This window comes from Cetorhinus maximus, chromosome 16, assembly GCF_964194155.1.
Source record: "Cetorhinus maximus chromosome 16, sCetMax3.hap1.1, whole genome shotgun sequence".
Taxonomy (NCBI): Eukaryota; Metazoa; Chordata; class Chondrichthyes; order Lamniformes; family Cetorhinidae; genus Cetorhinus; species Cetorhinus maximus.
The window spans coordinates 34,575,319-34,596,331 of NC_135894.1; the positions used below are offsets into that span (position 1 = coordinate 34,575,319).

The window sequence follows — 21,013 nt, forward strand, 5'->3', positions numbered from 1 at the left end:
TAAAAATAGTTTAAAAGTCCCCAAAGTTGGTATACCATCAGCAGAACATTAATAAATAAATAATTGGAGCTTGTAACAAAGATAATGTAATAATAGTGAAGGACTTTTATTTATCTAGTCTATATGAAGATTAAATTACCAAAGGTAGTCTTGGAAGAGGAGCTTGTAGAATACTTTCACAAAAGCTTCCTCGAACAATACACAAAGCATGTTCCATTACACTGTAAGAACTCAACAAAAAGGTGGCTTACTTGGAAAGTTAGGAATAACATTAGATTAAAAGAAGAGGCTCAATGTTGAAAAGAATAAGCCTGAGGATTGGGAGAGCTTTAGAAACCAACAAAGGGTAGCCAAAAAGGTTGATTAAAGGGGAAAAAATAGAATATGAGAATAAACTGGCCAGGAATATAAAAACAGATTGTAAGAGTTTTTACAAGTATATAAAAAGGAGAACAGTTAAAATAAACATTAGTCTCTTAGATGCAGAGACAGGAGAAATGATCATGGGGAATGAAGAAATGGCAGAGATGTTGAATGAATATTTTATGTCGGTCTTCATGATAGAAGACACAAATTACATACCAAAAATAGAGGGTAGACAACAGGCTATTAAGAGTGAAGAACTTAAATTATCAGCAGAAAAAGTTTGAGAGGAAATTAAAGGACCAAACACTGACAAATCCCAAGAACTTGATAGCCTACATCCTCGAGTTCTAAAAGAAGCAGCTGCAGAGTTAGCGGGTGCACTGATTATGAGTTGCTAAAATTCCCTACATTCTAGATCATCCCAGTGGATTGGAAGTTAGCAAATCAAACACTGCTATTCAAGGAAGGAGGGAGACAGAAAACAGAGCTACAGGCCAATCAGCCTGACATAAGTCATCAGGAAAATGCTGGAATCTATTAGTAAGCAAGTCTTACATGCACTTCGAAAATCAGAGTATGATCAGACAAAGTCAACATGGTTTTAAAAGGGAAATCATGTTGGACAAATTTGAGAGTTTTTTTTGAGGGTGTAACTAGTAGGGTAGATAAAGAGGAGCCAGAAGATGTAGTAACACTTGGGTTTCCAAAAAAACATTCAATAAGGTGCAACACAACAATTTAATACACGGGCTCATGGAATTCAGGTAATATATTAGCATGGATGGAGGATTGGACAAGAATGGACAAGAAACAGGAAGTGGGGATAAATGGTGCATTTTCAAACTGGCAGGCTAACTAATGGATTCCCACATGGATTAGTGCTGGGGCCTCAGCTATTTACAATTATATTAATGACATAGACAAAGAGATCATGACTAATGTATCCAAGTGTGCTGATGATACAAAGCTTGTGCGAATCTAAGCTGTGAGGAGTATAAAGAGAATATATGTTTTGTTAGCTGCCAACTGCATTCATCTACATGTTTACTTGTATCTGTTCCATTGTGCAAATATATTCTCCAACATTCAAAACAAGGGTTACTTGGGTACACTTGATCATGTAGTACTAGCACTGACTCCCAGTTAATTAAGGATCTAGTACAATGAGAGACGTAGAGGATACGGCTGAGTATGTCTTGGCAGGACAAGGTCACCAACTAAAAGATCCTGGAAGTTGCTAATTCCATCAGTATAAACTCATTGTACAGCATCTGCGCTGGCTCAACCACATTTATCGGATGGATGACGGCCATATACGCAAAGACTTTCTGCACAGTGAATTGGCCACTGGGTCACAATCTCTTGGTCATCCGTGCCTCTACTGCAGGGGCACCTGAAAACGATTTATGAAGATGCGGACAATGACAACTAGGAGATAGTCGCTGACAGTTGTGACCTCTGGAGGCTGACTGTTTGGAAGAGCATTGGAAGATGCAAGCAGAAACTAAAAGTTCAGCTAGCCAAGAAGTGGGTCCAGAGAAAACAGAGACCAGTGAATCATGCATCTTCTCAGCCCACTGTTTTCCTCTGCAGCAAATATGGCAGAGACTGCCATGCCAGAGTGGGGCTCCTGAGCCACACCAGATAATGCTTAACAGAGTTGACCACCATGGCACAAACCAACGTCTTACGAGACAGAAGGCTCAAGCCTTGTTCAGTATAGCAAACCAAACTGAAAGTTCAGTACACAAAAGTGATACAAGCAGCATGTTAATTACAACTGGGACCTGCAGCTCCCTTGGTACTACTAGGTAGTGTTACAATTATAGTTTTTTTGAGTCAATTTTCATTGTTTTTTGTTTTCCAAATACAGTGAGACAGCACTTATCAGCAAGTAATGCCAAACATCCTTGTAGTGTTGGCTGAGAAAAAACATACATGACAACATAAAACACTGGAACCAAGTAAGAACATAAGAACATAATGTACGAAATAGGAACAGGAATAGGGGATTCAGCCCATCAAGCCTGCTCCGCCATTCAATCAGATCATGGCTGCTCTGATCTTGGCTTCAACTCCACTTTCCTGCCTGTTCCCCATAACTCTCAACTCCCCGATATAGTTCAAAAATCTGTCCATCTTAGCCTTGAATAAATTCAATGACTCAGCCTCCACAACTCTCTGCAGTAGAGAATTCCAAAGATTCATGACCTTCTGGGAGAAGAAATTCCTCCTTATCCCGGTCTTAAATGGACAATGCCTTATTCTGAAGCTCTATGCTCTAGTTCTGGATTTCCCCACAAGGGAAACATCCTCTCAGTATATACCCTGTCAAGCCACCTCAGAATTTTATATGTTTCAATAAGGTTCTCTCCCACTTTTTCTAAATTCCAATGAGTATAGGCAACCCTTCTTCATAAGCCAACACCTTCGTTCCAGGAATCAGCCCAATAAAAAAAAAGCAAAATACTGTGGATGCTGGAAATCTGAAACAAAAACCAAAAAATGCTGGAAAAACTCAGCAGGTCAGGCAGCAACTGTGATGAGAAACAGAGTTAACGTTTCAGGTTGAGTGACCTTGTGAATGTTCAACCTTGTGAATCTTCTCTGAACTGCCTCCAATGCAATATATCTCTCCTTAAATAAAGAACCCAAAACTGTACGCAGTACCCTAGCTATGGTCTCACCAATGGACTCTACAGTCGTAGCAAGGCTTCACTACTTTTATTCTCCATCTTCTTTGCAAGAGGCCAGCATTCCAGTGTCTTCCTAATTACTTGTTGTACCTGCAAGCTAACTACTTGTGTTTCATGTACAAGGATACCTAGATCTCTCTATATCACAGCATTCTATAGTTTCTCCATTTAAATACTATTTTGCTTTTCTATTCTTCCTACCAAAGTGCATAACCTCACAATTTTCCCACATTAGACCTCATCCGACAAAATTTTGCCTTTATGCTTATCCTTAGACCCCTTAGAGGCTGCGGCCTCCTCACAACTTGCTTTTCCACTTATCTTTGTATCATTAGCAAATTTGGCTACAATACATTCTGCCCCCTTGCCCAAGTCATTAATACAGATTGCAAATAGTTGAGGCCCCTGTGCACCCCACCAGTTACAGTTTTCCAACCTGAAAGTTACCTATTTGTCCACACTCTTTGTTTTCTGTTTGTTAGCCAATCCTCCATCCATGCTCATATATTACCCCTTGTATGTACCTTTTGTGTAGCACCTTATCAAATGCCTTTTGGAAATCCAAATGCACAACTACTTGTTCTCCTTCACCCAGCCTGCTCGTTACATCCATAAAGAACACTAATAAATTTGTGAAACACAATTTCGTTAAACCTGTTGACTGTTTGAATATATCACAATTTTCTAAATATCTTTGGTTTAATTTAATCATAAATTTCCTTAATAACGAATTCCAACAGTTACCCAATGACAGATGTTAGCCTAACTGGCCTATAGTTTCCTGCTTTCCAACTCCCTCCTTTCTTGAAAAGGGATATTATATTTGCAGTTTCCTGTCTGCTGGGAATCTTTCCAGGGAGATTACATCCAATTCATCTGACAAGTTTGCAGTTCTTCTTTTAAGATTCTACAGCACACATTTGACTTTCTTTTTTGGCCGGCATAGACACAATGAGTAAATGGCCATAAATCTATGTTTCTAAAAGGTTTGTTCTCCAATTGCAAGGATATAACTATTGATGTTCTCTAGAGATCTATACAGGGACCTCAGCTTTTCACCATATACATGTAGGACTTAGATAAAGTAATAGAATTGGACACCCAAGTTCCAGTTGACACCAAGTTAAGAGGTACAGTAATTCTGCCTTGGTTCTGCTAACTTGGGTATCCACCTCAGAATCACCTGTCCCACTTGTTTGGTATTACCTGCAAATTTGCAGTGACATTCAGGATCCAAGTCATCGATGTTGGAATATCTGCTGTTTCCAATTTACATTGATCCCTGAGGAACCTCAGTATATTTCTCTCTGCTGATATAACTCCTGCTGTTTTCTATCCTCCACAATACTGAATGTAGCTAGTAACTATTTGCGCAGAACTTTTTCAATTCCTTGTGCAAGTTCATGTACACTACACACCTTGAGACTTTCCACTGTCCATTTCGGATGTCACCTCCTCAGGTTAATCAGGCAGGACTTTCTTCTTCTGCCACCATGCTTTTGTTTTACTAGGTTATTATCATATGGCCCAGCTTCCCCACTTTGAAAAGAGTATCCAATAGCCTGTTAGTAATCTGCTCATGATTTCTCCGGCTTCAATGACTCCTAAATTTCCTCTTACCCTTCTCGGTACTTTGGGTTCAATCTATCCCTGGAAATTTATTTATTGATCCTTTTTAATCTGTTTGGGACTCCCATCTACTTGGGTTACCACTGCTTAGAGGTGGTATGGCAATTTGTTTTATTTTATGCTGTGTTCAGTTTATTCAGAAATCTGATCAGAGATTGGCAGAATCTTGATCGCTTGAGCTCTTAGAGTTCTCTTGAGGACCACTGAGGATGTAGGGACCATAATTTGACATTTTTGTATTTGAAGTAATGGGGTATCTGATTATTCAAAGATTTATATTCTAGAGTCCTTCTTGTAAAGGTGTTTTAAAGTAACTTTCCTTACATTTTCTGCTTATTCTCCATTCCCAATCCCTAAGAACCCGTTACATCCGTTCCCCTTATGAGATCGACTGGACAACTTATGATTAATAAAGTTTGACTGACATTTAATAAATAGATACATTTGTAATATTCCACTGTGGCCATAACTCAGTCTTCCATTGTGCCATAGTTTGCTGTAATTGATGTTGTAATTTCTTTTAATTGGTCTTTGGGGCTTTATTGAACTTCACTATATTAGATCTCTATTAGATACTCAGATAACTGGTCACCATCTTGAAAATATCTTAAACAGGGGTTAAATATCAGAATTTTTCATAATTATTATCCCTGTAAACCTCTGTCATCATAAGAGAGCCCATTTCACTTACCTGGATGAGTGCAGCTCCAACAACACAAGAAGCTTGACATGATCGAGGACAAAGCAGTCCACTTGATTGGCACACCATTCACAATCATTCAGTCCCTCCACCACCAAAGTTCAATAAAGTCCCAAAGACCAATTAAAAGAAATTGCAACATCAATTACAAAACACTATGGCACAATGGAAGACTGAGTTATGGCCACAGTGGAATATTATAAATGTATCTATTTATTAAATTTCAGGCGAACAGTGGCAGCAGTGTGTACCATCTACAGGATGCACTGCAGGAACTCACCAAGGCTCCTTAGACTGCACCTTCCAAACCTACAATCAATTCTATCTAGAAGGACAAGGGCAGCAGGCATATGGGAAAACCACCACCTGGAAGTTCCCCTCCAAGCCACTTACCATCCTGACTTGGAAATATATCGCCATTCCTTCACTGTCACTGGGTCAAAATCCTGGAAATCTCTCCCTAATAGCACTGTGGGCATACCTACACCACATGGACTGTAGTGGTTCAAGGTGACAGATCACCACCACCTTCTCAAGGGCAATTAGGGATGGGCAATAATTGCTGGCCTAACCAGTGATGCCCACATCCCATGAACGAATAAAAACAAAATTTTAACATTTTCCCAATTTAAGCCTTGGTTCAAATGCCAGATCAACTCGGTTCAGTTAGCACTCTACCTCACAATCTCACAGGTGAGGAAGAGGTTCCATTTTGGGCGTAATTGGCAATCCAGCTGCAAATTGCACCTGTTTTGAAAAGTTAATCTCCCCCTCCCCCAACCACACCAAGTTTTGCCTCAAACTCATTCGCAAATCAACCAATGCAAAATTTGTTATCAACCAGAACAATCAATTTTAAATATCATTTATAAAACATTTTAAAATATTCCTTGATATACTTAAGCTTGCTAACTTGATGTTTAACACACCTAAAAAAAAGGTTCGCCTCAACTCCCACTAATCTATCCACCAATTACTTTAAATTTATGCCCTTTGGTTATTGAACTGTATGCTAATGGATATAAGTTCTACCTATCCACACCACTTAGGCCCTTCAATTTTCCAAACCTCAATTACTCTCCCCTCAGTTGCTTTTGTTCCAAAGAAAACAAACCCAGGCTATCCAATCTTTCCTAATAGCTAAAATTCCTCATTCCTGGCAAAATTCTCAAAAATCTCTTCTGTACGGTACCCCTCTCTAATGTGCTCACATTACTCCTTTAATACCAGAACCACATTATTCTAACGTACTGTCTCCTACCTGCCAACCACTTACTGACCTATGTCACAAGGTTACATCCAATTCTGTACACACTAATTTTTGGTAAGAATCAATTGTTCCCCACATTTGCTCCCAACAATTGCGCCTCATTTCTGCCTCCCTCCTTAAATGGTGCATATCTTGTAAATAGCTAGTCTATAATATTTAATAATCACATCATATTTACAATCAAGTAATGCATAATTTAGCGGAACACAGAAAATGCTGAATTACTCAGGCATCATTTGTGGAGAGAACTAAAGTTAATGTTTCAGATTGATGATCTTTGTCAGGCTTATTGATGATGACAGGTCATCGACCTGAAACACTAATTCTCTCTCCGCAGCTGCTGCTTGACTGCTGAGTATTCCTATCATTTTCTGTTTTCATTTCAGATTTCTAGCAACCGCAATGTTTTGCTTTTGTAAAGCACACCTCAATCTGTCATTACAGTGCTCGGACTAAAAGCAAGTCCTCACATTCTCCAAGTTACCAAAGACAAAAAGGTGGCATGGGCAATGCAAACAACAGATGAGTAAATAAACGTCCAAATACTTACCAAATATATTGGTGGTATGGCCCTTCCTGGAAAGTGGTTTTAACTCATTGTGTCCCCAAGCATACTGTCTATAGTTGCCCCAAGCATGCTTCATCATCTGCAAAAGGAGAACATTAATTCTTCACCTAATTTTATAACCTTTCTGCAATTAAAACAAATAAAACAAAATTTATAAAAATATAATCCAACAATTTTAAATTTCAACACCAAGTGACTCCAACTGTACAATGAGACCACACCTAGAGTACTGTGTACAGTTTTGGGTTCCTTAAATAAGGCAGGGGTTGCTTACTTTGGAAGCAGTTCAGGGGAGGTTCATTAGGCCTATTCCTGGGATGAAGGGTTTGTCTCATGAGGAAAGGTTGAGCTGGTTGTGCCTATAGTCATTGGAGTTTAGAAAAATGAGAGGCAATCTTATTAAAACATATAAGACTCTGAGGGAGCTTGACATGGTAGGTGCTGTTTCCCCTTGTGGGTCAATTTAGAACTAGGGGGCACATGTTAAAAAAGGGCTCTCTTTTTTAAAACGGAGATGAGAAGAATTTCTTCTCTCGAAGGATTGTTTGCCTTTGGAATTCTCTTTCACAGAGAACAGTGGAGGCTGGGTCACTGAATAAATTTAAGGCTGAGTTAGACAGATTTTTGATCTGCAAAGAAGTCAAGGGTTATGGAAGGCAGGCAGGAAGGTGGTGTTGAGGCCACAATCAGATCAGCCATGATTTTATTGAATGCCAAAACAGGCTTGAGGGGCTGACTGGCCTTCCTGCTCCTATTTCTTATGATCTTATGAACTACATCAACACAAGTTTGCTCAATATACCCGGTTTTGCAGTCACACAATGACAATGCTGTGCACTACTTAAAGATTCCACTATTTTTTATACATGTAATTTAATATATATGCTTAACAGTCAAACATCTAACACCTGCTGCAATGTAAACAATTTAGAAACTTCTATTAAAAAAAGCTTATTCTATCAACTGTCAATTGATCTTATCCCAATATGCCCAGAGGCACAGTGTAACCACAGGTGCAACATTAACAGCATATATAGAGAACTTGGAGAATCTGGTGATTGTGGGAATTCGGTGCAAGGGGAAATAAAGAGAAGGTCCTTGCTGCCTTTTAACATGCAGTGGTTTGTATAAGTTTGAGACAGTGAGTATTTAAAACTAGAAACCTAAAAGGGTTGACGTTTCGAGTCCTCATGACCCTTCAGCAGAACTGAGTAAAGTTAGGAGAGGGGTGAAATATAAGCTGGTTTAAGGTGGGGGGAGGGAATTTGTGGGGGGAGGGGGGTGGTAGTCGGGACAAGCAAGCAGTGATTGGAACAGATAATCAAAAGATGTCACAGACAAAGGAACAAAGACGTGTTAAAGGTGATGATATTAGCTAAGAGAATGTGCTAATTAAGAATGGATGGCAGGAAACTCAAGGTACAGCTCTAGTGGGGGTGGGGTGGAAAGACTGACAGGGCATTACAGGTATAGATTTAAAAATAATGGAAATAGGTGGGAAAAGAAAAATCTATATAAATTATTGGAAAAAACAAAAGGGAGGGGGAAGGGGAAAGAAAGGGAAAGGGGGTGGGGATGGGGGAGGGAGTTCAAGACCCAAACCTCCCTGTCGCTTGCCATTTTAACACTCCACCCTGCTCTCTTGCCCACATGTCTGTCCTTGGCTTGCTGCATTGTTCCAGTGAAGCCCAATGCAAACTGGAGGAACAACACCTCATCTTTCGACTAGGCACTTTACAGCCTTCCGGACTGAATACTGAATTCAACAACTTTAGATCTTGAACTCCCTCCCCCATCCCCACCCCCTTCCCGTTTTTTTCCCCTCCCCCCACTCTTTTGTTTTTTCCAATAATTTATATAGATTTTTCTTTTCCCACCTATTTCCATTATTTTTAAATCTATACCTGTAATGCCCTCAGTCTTTCCACCCCACCTCCACTACAGCTGTACCTTGAGTTTCCTGCCATCCATTCTTAATTAGCACATTCTCTTAGATAATATCACCACCTTTAACACGTCTTTGTTCCTTTGTCTGTGACATCTTTTGATTATCTGCTCCTATCACTGCTTGCTTGTCCTTACTACCACCCCCCCACCGCCCCCCAACTTCTCTCCCCCCACCCCACCCCCCACCTTAAACCAGCTTAGATTTCACCCCTCTCCTAACTTTACTCAGTTCTGCTGAAGGATCATGAGGACTCGAAACGTCAACTCTTTTCTTCTCCGCCGATGCTGCCAGACCTGCTGAGTTTTTCCAGGTAATTCTGTTTTTGTTTTGGATTTCCAGCATCCGCAGTAGTTTTTTGTTAGAAACCTAAAACTAAGCTTTATTAAGTCAATTTATACTAGTTAATTAGCTTTTAAAAAATGGGTGTGTATGATGATAGAAGCTTCAGGAAGGGTAAACATATTGACCATGGCACAGGAGGTCAGTGATGTGGCAAGAAGGAATGCTAATATATGTCCAAGTCAGGGCAGAATACAACTTGGAGGAAGAATTAGAAATGGTGATGTTCCCATGCAACCGATGCCCCCACTTTTCTAGGCAGTATAGGTCACAGGTTTGGAAGGTGCTGTCGAAGGAGCTGTAGCAAGTTCCTACAGTATATCTTGAGATGGTACGCATTGCAGCCACAATGCACTGGTGGTGGAAGGAATTGATGCTCGAAATGGTGCATCGGGTGCCGATCAAGCAGGCTGCTTTGTTTTGGATGGTGTTGAGCTTGAGTGTTGATGAAACTACACTCATTTAGGTACGTGAAAAATATTCCTGGTGTGTACCTAGTAGATGGTAGAAAGGCTTTGGGGAGTCAGAAATGATCCACTCGACACAGAATACCCAGCCTCTGATCTGCTCTTGTAGCCATGGCATTTATGTGACTGGTTTCATTATGTTTCTGGTCAATGGTGACTCCAAGGATATTAATGGTAAGGAATTCGACAATGGTAATGTCACTGAATGTCATGGGGAGGTGTTTAGACTGTCCTTTGTAGGAGATAGTCACTGCATGGCACTTAAGTGGCAAGTAACATTTGTGACACTTGACCGCCCAAGCCCGAATGTTGTCTAGGTCTTGCTGCATGTGGTCACAGAATGCTTCTTTACCTGAGAAATTGCAAATGGAACTGAAGATCCTGAAATTGTCAGCAAATATCCACACTTCTGACCTTATGAGTGGAAGATCATTGATGAAGCAGTTTAAGATGGTTGGGCCTAGGTCACTGGCATACACCTGCAATAATCTCCTGGGGGCGAGATGATAGGCCTTCAACAACCATAACTGCCTTCCTTTGAGCTGGGTATAACTCCAGGCGGTGGAGAGTTATAGTCCCCGATTTCCATTGACTTCAATTTTGCCAAGGCTCCTTGATGCTGTACTCTGTCAAATGCTGCCTCGATGTCAAGGTTAGTCACTCTCATGTTTTACCCATTTCTGTTCTTTTGTCCATGTTTGGACTAAGGTTAGGAGCAGAGTGGTCTGCAGAACCCAAACTGAGCACCAGCGAGGAGGTAACTGATGTGTAACTGACACATTTAATAGCGCCATTAATCACATTTTCTATTAATTTGCTGATGACTTTGCATAGGCTAATGGGGTTGTAATTTGGTGGATTGGATTTTTCCTGTTTTTTGAGGACAGGGCATTAGAACTAGTTTGATGAAAACTCTACAGGTCAGTTCCGATGAAATGTCACAGATCTGAAATGTCAACTCTGTTTCTCTCACCACAAATGCTACCAGGCTTGCTGAGTATTTCCAACATTTTGTGTTTTTACGTAAGAGTAAAGGAAATTGCCTTAAAGAGGGTGCAAAGAAGGTTCACTTGACTGATTCCAGGGGTGAGAGGGCTGTCCTATAAGAAGCCAGTGATAGAATGGGGCTAGATCCTCATAAAAGTTTTTTTTCTCTTTACTCTTCCATGGGATGTGGATGTCACTGACAAAGCCAGCATTTGTTGCCCAACCCAAATTACTCTTGAACTGAGTGGCTTGCTAGGCCGTTTCAGAGGGCAGTTAAGAGTCAACCACATTGCTGTGGATCTGGAGTCATATGTAGGCCAAGCCAGGTAAGGAGGCAGATTTCCTTCCTTAAAGAACATTAGTGAACCAGATGGCTTTTTACAGCAACTGACAATGGTTTCATGGTCACCATTACTGAGACTAGCTTTTAATTCTAGATTTATTAATTGAATTTAAATTCCACCAGCTACCGTGGTGGGATTTGAACCTGTGTCCATAGAGCATTAGCCTGGACCTCTGGATTACTAGCTCATTACCACTATGCCACCTTCTCCCCCCATGAGATGTGATCTTGTTGAAATGTATAAAATCCTCAAGAGGGCTTGACAGGGTCGATGCAAAGGCCGTTCGCCATGGCTAGAGAGTCTAGAACTCAGGGGGAAATCTCAAGATAAGGGGTTGACCATTTAGGAATTCATCATCCAGAGGGTTGTGGATCTTTGGAATTTTCTGCCCCTGAACACTGTGAAAGCTTAGTCGATGTGTACATTCAAGACTGAGATCCGACAGATTTTTGGTCACCATGTGCACCAGCAATATGCAGATACCACGAAGAATGTGGGGTTGATGTAAAAGTTCAGCCATGATCTTTTTGAATCACAGGGCAAGCTTGAGGGACTGTCTGGCTTACTCTTGCTCAAAATATTTTTTTTTCGAGAGCTCCTTTTTGTTTCTCGGGGCTAATTTTTGGTTTTCAGAGGTTCCTTTTTCATTCTCACTAACTCCCTTATTAGGTACATATACCAAAGGCTGGAAGTATTAACTTGGAATCTGCTGAAATCCTTATTCGTACCTTCATTCCTCCAGACTCAACTATTCCAGCGCACTCCTAACTGGTCTCCCATGCTCTGCCCTTCTTAATCTTGAGGTCATCCAAAACTCTGCTGATCACTTCTTAACTCACTGCAATTTCTATTCCGCTATGACACCTGCGGTCACTGACCAATGTTGGCTCACAATCAAGCAATGTCTTGATTTTTTAATTCTCATCCATGTTTTCAAATCCCTTCATGACCTCACCCCTCCCTATATTTGCAATCTCCTCCAGTGCCACAATCCTCCAAGATATCTAATTCTGGCTTGCTATGTGTCCCCAATTTTAATCACTCCAATATTGGTGGCCATGCCTTTAGTTGCCTAGACCTTAAATTCGGGAATACCCTTCTTACACCTCTCTGCTTCTCTACTTCGCTTTCCTCCTTTAAGACACTCATTAAAATTCACATCTTTTACCATGCTTTTGGTCATTTGACCTATTTCCTTATGTGGCTTGGTGTCATAGTGTATTTTATAATGCTCCTAGGAAGCACCATGGAATGTTTCATTACGCTAAAGGCGCTATAGAAATTTAAGTTGCTGTATTCGACTTCATTTACTCAGATCTAAATGTCACTTTGATTCTCATCTAAGGCTTTGAGGCCTTCTGACTCCTTCCACTCCCATCTTCAAATTTAGTTCGCTGGGACTAAAACTCAGTCCTAGTAATTTGTGTAGATCAAGAGGCTCTGGCATACATTTCTGAGGCACTTCACTCTATAATTTTTGTGAGGTAGCCCTTCTTGCCTTCTGCCACTTTACCTTTAAGCTAGGTTAGCAAGATCTACCATTACAAAGCTTGATCTGAGATATTAAAAATGCAGCGGCATGTTGCATAATTTGAATATAATAAATATGAATAAAACAACCAGTTTCCTGTGTGCTGCAACGTTTTGAGCCTGTGCATTTTTGCCGGTTGGAAATGCACCAGTAAAATAATGGGCTTTTAAAAAAAAAGTGGCTTACTTTGGCTCTAGCCATTATGAAAACGGGCAATACTAGTTAAACTTATTGAAAGTGAGTGCTGCTGGAGTGTAAAACTGTAGGCACAGAATGCAACTTGACATGTGATGCTCGAGTCCTTTGCAAAACAACACAATTGCTCCCACTATCAATCCATTCACGTGAGACTCGGACGGTGGAACTGAGAGGCGAGTTTAGATAGATGTGGGGGATCGCTGTGGAGCTCAGAAAATCTCATTCAGGGGAAGAGGGAATAGATTGGGGCTCAGAGTGAGGACAAGGGTTACAGTCCAGGTCCAAAAGGAGATAAAGCCTCCTCTCTTACTACGAGCACCACTAATCAGTGCAGAATTAGCCCTGCCCCATTCGGGCCCCAGGTCTCCCGTCCTTGCTTTTGCTTTCTTTAAATTTATTCTTTCATGGGATGTGGCTGTTGCTGGCATGGCCAGCATTTGTTACCTCTCCCTAAATGTCCTTGAACTGAACGGCTTGCTAGGCCATTTCAGAGGGCAGTTAAAAGTCAACCACATTGCTGTGGATCTGGAGTCACATGTAGGCCAGACCAGGTAAGGAAAGCAGATTTCCTTCGTCAAGGGACATAAGAGAACCAGATGCGTTTTTTTTTAGAACGATCGATGGTAGTTTTATGATCACCATTACTGGGACTAGCTTTATATTCCAGATTTATGAAGTGAATTCAAATTCTACCAGCTGTCATAGTGGTATTTGAACCCATGTCCCCAGATCATTACCTGGATTTCTGGGTTACTAATCTCCCCCAATCATCGCTGCTCCTCCAATCACAGATTCTGGTCTCTGGAGGATTAGCAAGATTGGGAGAGACGGAATCTGAGATTGGAAGAGCGGCTCTTCACAGATTCTGTCTCGCCTCCTTACGGAGGCGACTTTTCTTTCATAGGTCATCCGGTGATTGAATTTTTACAAGCCGTTTGGAGGTTTATGGGCAAATTCTCCCTCCGCCCCCATATATTTTGAGACCTGCTTGCTCCCATTTATGCTCTCATGTAGAGTGAGCATAAATTCCTAACCTATCTTTGATTTATTTTTATTTTAAAAATATCTGTAACTGAACAATGTTGTGTTAAACACTACAATAGCAGGCATTAATAGGTTTAGCTTCAGGGCACTCCAATGCCACAGAGATTCAGATTTCAATTCCAGCTTTAGCTCAATTATAATCAGTCATCCAAACAACTCAACTGTCACACCTGACTAGGACAGCAGTTGCCAAAAACAAGCAGTGGCAAGATGTCTTTGTTTAAAAACTAATACAAGTTTTTTCTTTTTTTATTCATCCATGGGATGTGGGCTTCGCTGGCTGGGCCAGCATTTATTGCCCATCCCTAGTTGCCCTTGAGAAGGTGGTGGTGAGCTGCCTTCTTGAACCGCTGCAGTCCATGTGGTGTAGATACACCCGCAGTGCTGTTAGGGAGGGAGTTCCAAGATTTTGACCCAGAGATAGTGAAGGAACGGCGATATATTTCCAAGTCAGGATGGTGAGTGACTTGGAGGGGAACTTCCAGGTGGTGGTGTTCCCATCTATCTGCTGCCCTTGTCCTTCTAGATGGTTTGGGAGATGCTGTCGAAGGAGTCTCGGCGAAATCCTGCAATACGTCTTCCAGATGGTACACACTGCTGCTACTGTGCGTCGGTGGTGGAGGGAGTGAATGTTTGTGAATGTGGTGCCAATCAAGCAGAACACTCAGCATCCATTCTGGCAGCAACAGAACACCATTGCTAGATGCCATGGGTAAATTCAGTGTCCGTTTCCCTTCACTTCAAAGCCTTTTACTAAGATTTTGTTCTTAAGAGGATGGGAGAGAATGGAAAGTAGCCAAACAGTCATTTTGCCAGTCCTTTTATGTGTGACATTTACTACACCCAAAATTGGTAGCAATATTTACTGTTTTATTATCACAATATCTATAAGTCTGACTAAAATATGAACATGAAACTTTGTAAAGCAAATAGTCTGTTTGCTGCACGTTGTTAATAATTTGGCAAGGGTATTTTCTCAGAAATGTAAAATATTAAAACAACTAAATTTAAATTAATTTGTATATTTTCTAAATACTGTAAATATCTTTTCACATTATTTTCTAAAATTACTAGAAATTAGAAGCAATGACTGAGTTGAGTTTTTACACTGTAGATGATATTTAAATTACAGAAAGTTGCATAATCAATTAAAAAAATATTCATTTAATTTTCAGGCTGCATTAGATATTTCTCTCATGAGCAACACCAAGGAACATTCCCTTAAGAGAACCGCTGCTGTGTCTGTAAAGCGTACAATCAGGCAACATAGTGTTATCCAGATGCAAAAATACACTCTTGTTACATAACCACCCCCCACTAGTCTTTAGATAATGATGACTATCAAACTGCGCAGCTTTGTCTACAATCTACAAATCAATTTTTACTAACATAAACCTAACAGGAGCAAAAAAAAATCAAGGAAGCATACAGATTTTTTCCCTCTAGAGGGCACCATGCCATTGAATCTCTAAATTACACTAACTTCCAGTACAAATAGTCAAAGAAGTTAAATAAGCAAGGTCACAAGCGATAATAAATTCTGGCGCAATCTATTTTAATGATGTTGGTTGAGGGATAAATATTGGCCAAGACACTAGGGAGAACTTCTCTGCTCTTCTTTGAATAATGCCATGGAATGTTTTACATCCAATCGATGGGGCCTTGGTTTAACATCTCATCAGAAAGAAGGCACCTACGAAACCAGCACTCCCTCAGTACTGCACTGGATTATCTCCCACCCATGACCCTCAAACTCAGATGAGAGTGTTCCACAGCTGACACAATTAGTACTGTGCGTAATACACTGCTTGTGCAGACCCTCTGCATGTGCAGAACCTCTGCATGTGCAGAACCAGCTCACTACTGTCCTCAGGTAAACATAAGAGATGCAACATGTTTAGAAGGAAACTGATAAAAGCTACCACCATTCCAATTTAAACAGTATATTATTCATGCTTCTCACATACCTCTTTAATCTTTTCTTGTTTCTCTCTGGTGTCTGGGTCACCTGGGTCCCCATTATTGATTCCTACCAGTTTTGGGATAGGTACACGTGGTAGTTGTTTGCCTTCTCTTTTTTTCATATCTTGTACCACTCGATTTTTCTCTGTCTGAATCTCAGCACGGATTTGGTCTTTGGATTTTTTCAGTTTTTCCTTAGCCTCTTCCAGGGCCCTCTCATGATCTGCCCTAATCATCTTACGAAGCTGCTCCTCTTCTTCTCTAGGGAACACAGTGAAGACATCATGTTCTCAGTAATATATCTTTTAACAGTACAGTGGTAACAAACCACCATTTCAGAACTTAAATGTTATATGTCTAAACCTGCTGTCATTTACTGCAGAGAAAAATAATAAGCTGAAGTAAATATATTGTGATATTCAAAAAGTTAAGATTTTTTAAACAATAGAGATAATTGTTGTAGTAATTATTAAGATAGGACACTGTGTTCACAAGAGACCAAAACTCAGCTTCACCTCTAGGTTTTAGTCTTCCACCAGATATTTTACCATATTTTACACAAAAGACCACTCTAATGAGCAAGACTTTCTCCAAATGAATGTAAAGATAGCAATAAACACAAGAACACAAGGGGTTACCCTTGACCAGAAACTGAACGAGACAAGCCATATAGATACCATAGCTACAAGAGCAGGTCAAAGGCTAGGAAGTCTGCAGCGAGTAACTACTTCCTGACTACCCAAAACCTATCCACCATCTACAAGACACAGGTCAGGAGTGTGATGGAATACTCTCCATTTGTCTGAATGAGCGCAGCACCAACAAGGCTCAAGATGCTTGAACAAAAACAAAAATACCTGGACAAACTCAGCAGGTCTGGCAGCATCTGCGGAGAGGAGCACAGTTAACGTTTCGAGTCCGAATGACCCTTCAACAGAACTAAGTAAAAATAGAAAAGAGGTGAAATATAAGCTGGTTTAAGGGGGGGTGGGACAAGTGGAGCTGGATAGAGGGCCAGTGATAGGTGGAGATAACCAAAAGATGTCACGGACAAAAGGACAAAGAGGTGGTGATATTATCCAAGGGTAGAAAGCAGGACAAGCAAGGTACAGATAGCCCTAGTGGGGGTGGGGTGAAGGAATCAAAAAAGGCTCTTTTATCTCTACCTTTTAGCCCTTTTTGATTCCTTCACCCCACCCCATCCCCACTAGGGCTATTTGTACCTTGCTTGTCCTGCTTTCTACCCTTAATTAGCACATTCCTTAGATAATATCACCACCTTGGAGTTCCCCTCCAAGCCATTCACCACCCTGACTAGGAAATATATCGCCATTCTGTCACTGTTGCTGGGTCAAAATCCTGGAACTCCCTCCTTAACTGTACTGTGGGTGTACCTATAGCACATGGACTGCTGCGGCTCAAGGTGGCTCACCTCCATCTTCTCAAGGGCAATGAGGGACGGGCAATAAATGCTGGCCTAGCCAGCGAAGCCCACATCCCATGGATGAATAAAAGAAGATGATGATAACAGAAAATACTACAAACACTCCGTGTCTGGCAGCATCTGAGGGGAGAGGAATAGAGTTAATATTTCAAGTTGTTACAATTTCTGTAGAGGCTGACAACTTTTAAAAAGAAATTTGAACTTCCAGTTAATAGCTGGAAGGATGACATGACAAGATTTCAAGTTTTAAGACTTTTACTGTAACAAAAGGTTAAAAGAACTATTGACTTAAAAACTTTTTGCAGGCAATTTATATTTAAAACCACCAAACAAAACACTCCCCTTTTCCTTTTAGCATAACTAAAACACACTTCACAGTTATGCTTTACACTGTCCGTTAAGTAGACATTCAGCTCTCCTGGAACCAGTCTTGGCTCCCGAGGGTTTACTTTTTTCTTTTCCTTCCTCAGCCTGGTAACCTTTAATCTCAGAATTGTCTTTCACAGTGAGGTTCTTCCCCACCCCAGTATCCCCCATCCACCCACCTCCAAACATTATTCCTATAGTGCAAGCTAGGCGAATCTTCCAGCCTCATCTTAAGCAAGTGCAGAAACATGGAAAGGGGGAGGGGAGGAAAAAACAAAAGGTGAGGTCCGTCATAATGTGGAAGGCAGGAGAGATTAAATAACAAGGCAACGGTGGCAGTAACGGGGCAAGAAACAAAAGATGGGTCCAGAAGACTAGAAAACGTCAATACAAACACATAAGCAAGGGGCAGGAGAAGGTAATTTGACCCCTCAAGCCTGCTTCGCCATTCAATAAGATCATGGCTGATCTGATCATAGCTCTAACTCCACATTCCCACCTACCCCTGACAATCAGCGATTCATTACCAACAGCTGCTGTCTGAAAAAATGGGTGCAGTGGTTGTGATTTGAAATTAGTGAATTCAGTGTTGAGCTCAGAAGGCTGCAAAGTGCCTAACTAAAAGATGAGGTGTTGTTCCTTGATCTTCCAATCAGCTTCATTAGAACAGTATAGATGGTCAAAGACAGAAAGAGGTCAAAGTGAGAATAGGGCAGGGAATTAAAGTGACAAGCCGGAAGCTCAGGGTCACGCATGTGGCCAAAGCTGAGATGCTCCAAAAATCTGTCACGTAATCTGCGTTTGGTCTCCACAATGTAAAGAAGACCACGTAGTCAGCAGCAAATACAATTTACTGAAATGAAAAAAGCACAAGCAAACTGTTGTTTCACCCAATAGGAGTATATAGAGCCCCAAACAATGGGAAAGGAAGAGGGTAAAATGGCATGCTTTGCATCTCTTGCAATTGAATGGGAAGGTGCCATAGATAATCGAAGAGTGGACCAGAGATCAGTGCCTTCGGAATGCTGGGAGGAGAGGGAAAGATATACTTGGTGGTGGCATCAGAGCGAAGGATGTGATTTTAATGCGGGGGCTGGTGGAATGGATGATGAGGACAATGGGAGCCTCATCATGGTTCTGGGAGGGGTGTAAATTCTTGGTTGAGGAAAAAGGAAGACCTCTCAGAAACACAGGTATGGAAAATGGCATCATCTGTTCTGACGCAACAGAGGCAGAGAAACTGCGAGAATGGACTAGAACTCTTACAGGAAGTGGAGTGGGCGGGAGTGCAATTAATGTAGCTGTGGGATAGACTTATAGTAGATACTGGTTGGCAGTCTATCCTCAGAAATGAGGATAAATAACTTGACAAAAGGCAGGGAAGAATTGAAGACAGACCTTGTGAAAGCGAGGGAAGCAGGGGAATTAGAAGCAAAGTTGATGAAATTTTCCAGATCGAATCAAGACCAGGAAACAGCACCAATGCAGTCATCAATGAACTGGAAAAAGAGATGCGAGGGGGGACTTGAGTAGGGCTGGAACAAAGAATGTTCCATATATCCCGCAAGAAGGCAGGCATAGCTAGGACCCATATGGATTCCCATAGCAAACCCTTTTATATGGAGGGAGGAAGTGAGCGGAGACAATGGAGAAGTTGTTTCAATGTGAGAACACATTCAGCCACGCAGGTGGTGGTAGATGGAGAGTGACTGGGACTCTGTCCAAGGGGTAAAAAAACAGCGCTCAGAATGCTCTGGAAGGAGATGGAGATGTAGGTGGATTAGTCAACCATGGGCGACAGTTACGGCCCTGAAACTGGAAACTATTAAAGTGATGGCTTGAGAATAAACTGGACAAAGAAAAAAATACACAAGGTTTAAACAAATCAGCTCTTTAGGCAAGAATAAGTTGAAACCATGGGTCCACCTGCCTGTGGATCTTGGAAAGGAAGTAGAAGCGGGCTGTGTAGGGTTGCAAGACTCTGAGGTTGTGCAGTGAAGATCTACAGAGGTGAAGAGATCAGCAACAATCTGAGAAACAATGGTTTGATGTTCGATGGCGAGGGCCTCATCTGGGGGATAGAAGATGTCAGAAAGTTGATTTTAAACCTCAAAAAGTAGAGGGTAATTCACTGAACAATGGTATTAGCTTCATCAGAAGGTTTAATTGCAATGTTAGAGTTGGACCTTAGAGAGCAGGAGAGATAGATTAGAGTGAGTGGGCAAAGTAGAAAAACTTAGGTGGCTGATGTCACTTTGAAAGTTCCCAATGAAAAGACCTAGAAAGGATAAGAAGCCAGAGCAAGGACTCTGGGTGGAATGAGAATTCTGAAGATGGGACAAAGGACCTGCTAGGGTTGGGGGAAGACTCCTGGCCAAATAAGTGAATGGGGTCAAAGGAAGAGCAGCTTAGCATCAGGCCAAGCTCAAAATACATCGAAGAGAGCCCTTATGCCCCACCTCAATGGTAACATAAGCTTCACCCCTTCCCATGGCACCTTCCTGTGCAAATCCAGGAGATGCAGCACTTACATTTTTACCTCCCCGCTTCCCACAATCCAGGGCCACAAACACTGCTGCCAGGTGAAATAGCAACTTCTGTGTACTTCTTTCAATTTAGTATACTGTATTCACTACTCACCATGCTGTATTCTCTACATTGGGGAAACCAAATGCAAATTGGACGCTTGCTTTGCGAACCTCCTCCATTCAGTCCACAAGTATGACCAAGCTTCTGGTTGCTTGTAATTTTAATATTCCTACCTACTCTCATTCTGACCTCTCTGTCCTCAGCCTGCTACATAAAGCGTTCTAATCAAGTTCAATGGAAACTCAAGGAATGGCACCTCATCCTTACGGCCTTCAGGGCTCAACATTAAGTTCAACAATTTCAGATGATAACCACTGCTCATCATTTTTTTAGAAAGCAACTGGTATTAATAATTCTGCTAATGTCATTTCCCACTCTTTCCAACCCGTCTTTTATTTACTTACTTGTCCCATTATCACTTCATTGCTTTGCACCATCATTCCTTTGGTCAGTTAATCTCTCCTGCCTTCCCTTTTGTTCTTTCCACACCTCACCCTGCCTAAAACCTAATGCATCTCTGGATGAGCTGAAATTTAAAGAAGATGGAGAATGAGAGGCCAACTCA

The 21,013-nt window shown here is 41.3% G+C and overlaps 1 protein-coding gene across 3 annotated transcripts in view; it reads right to left on the minus strand.

Moving 5' to 3' along the window:
- LOC144691500 (mannosyl-oligosaccharide 1,2-alpha-mannosidase IB-like) overlaps positions 1-21,013 on the minus strand; it is a 157,704-nt gene that overhangs the window by 101,808 nt on the left and 34,883 nt on the right. For all 3 annotated transcript variants that reach the window (XM_078559642.1, XM_078559644.1, XM_078559643.1), the window contains exons 2-3: positions 16,055-16,310; positions 7,212-7,308 (exon numbers count right to left, since the gene is read on the minus strand). In XM_078559642.1, coding sequence (XP_078415768.1) covers positions 7,212-7,308; positions 16,055-16,310 — 353 coding nt within the window. The remainder of the gene's footprint in view (positions 1-7,211; positions 7,309-16,054; positions 16,311-21,013) is intronic.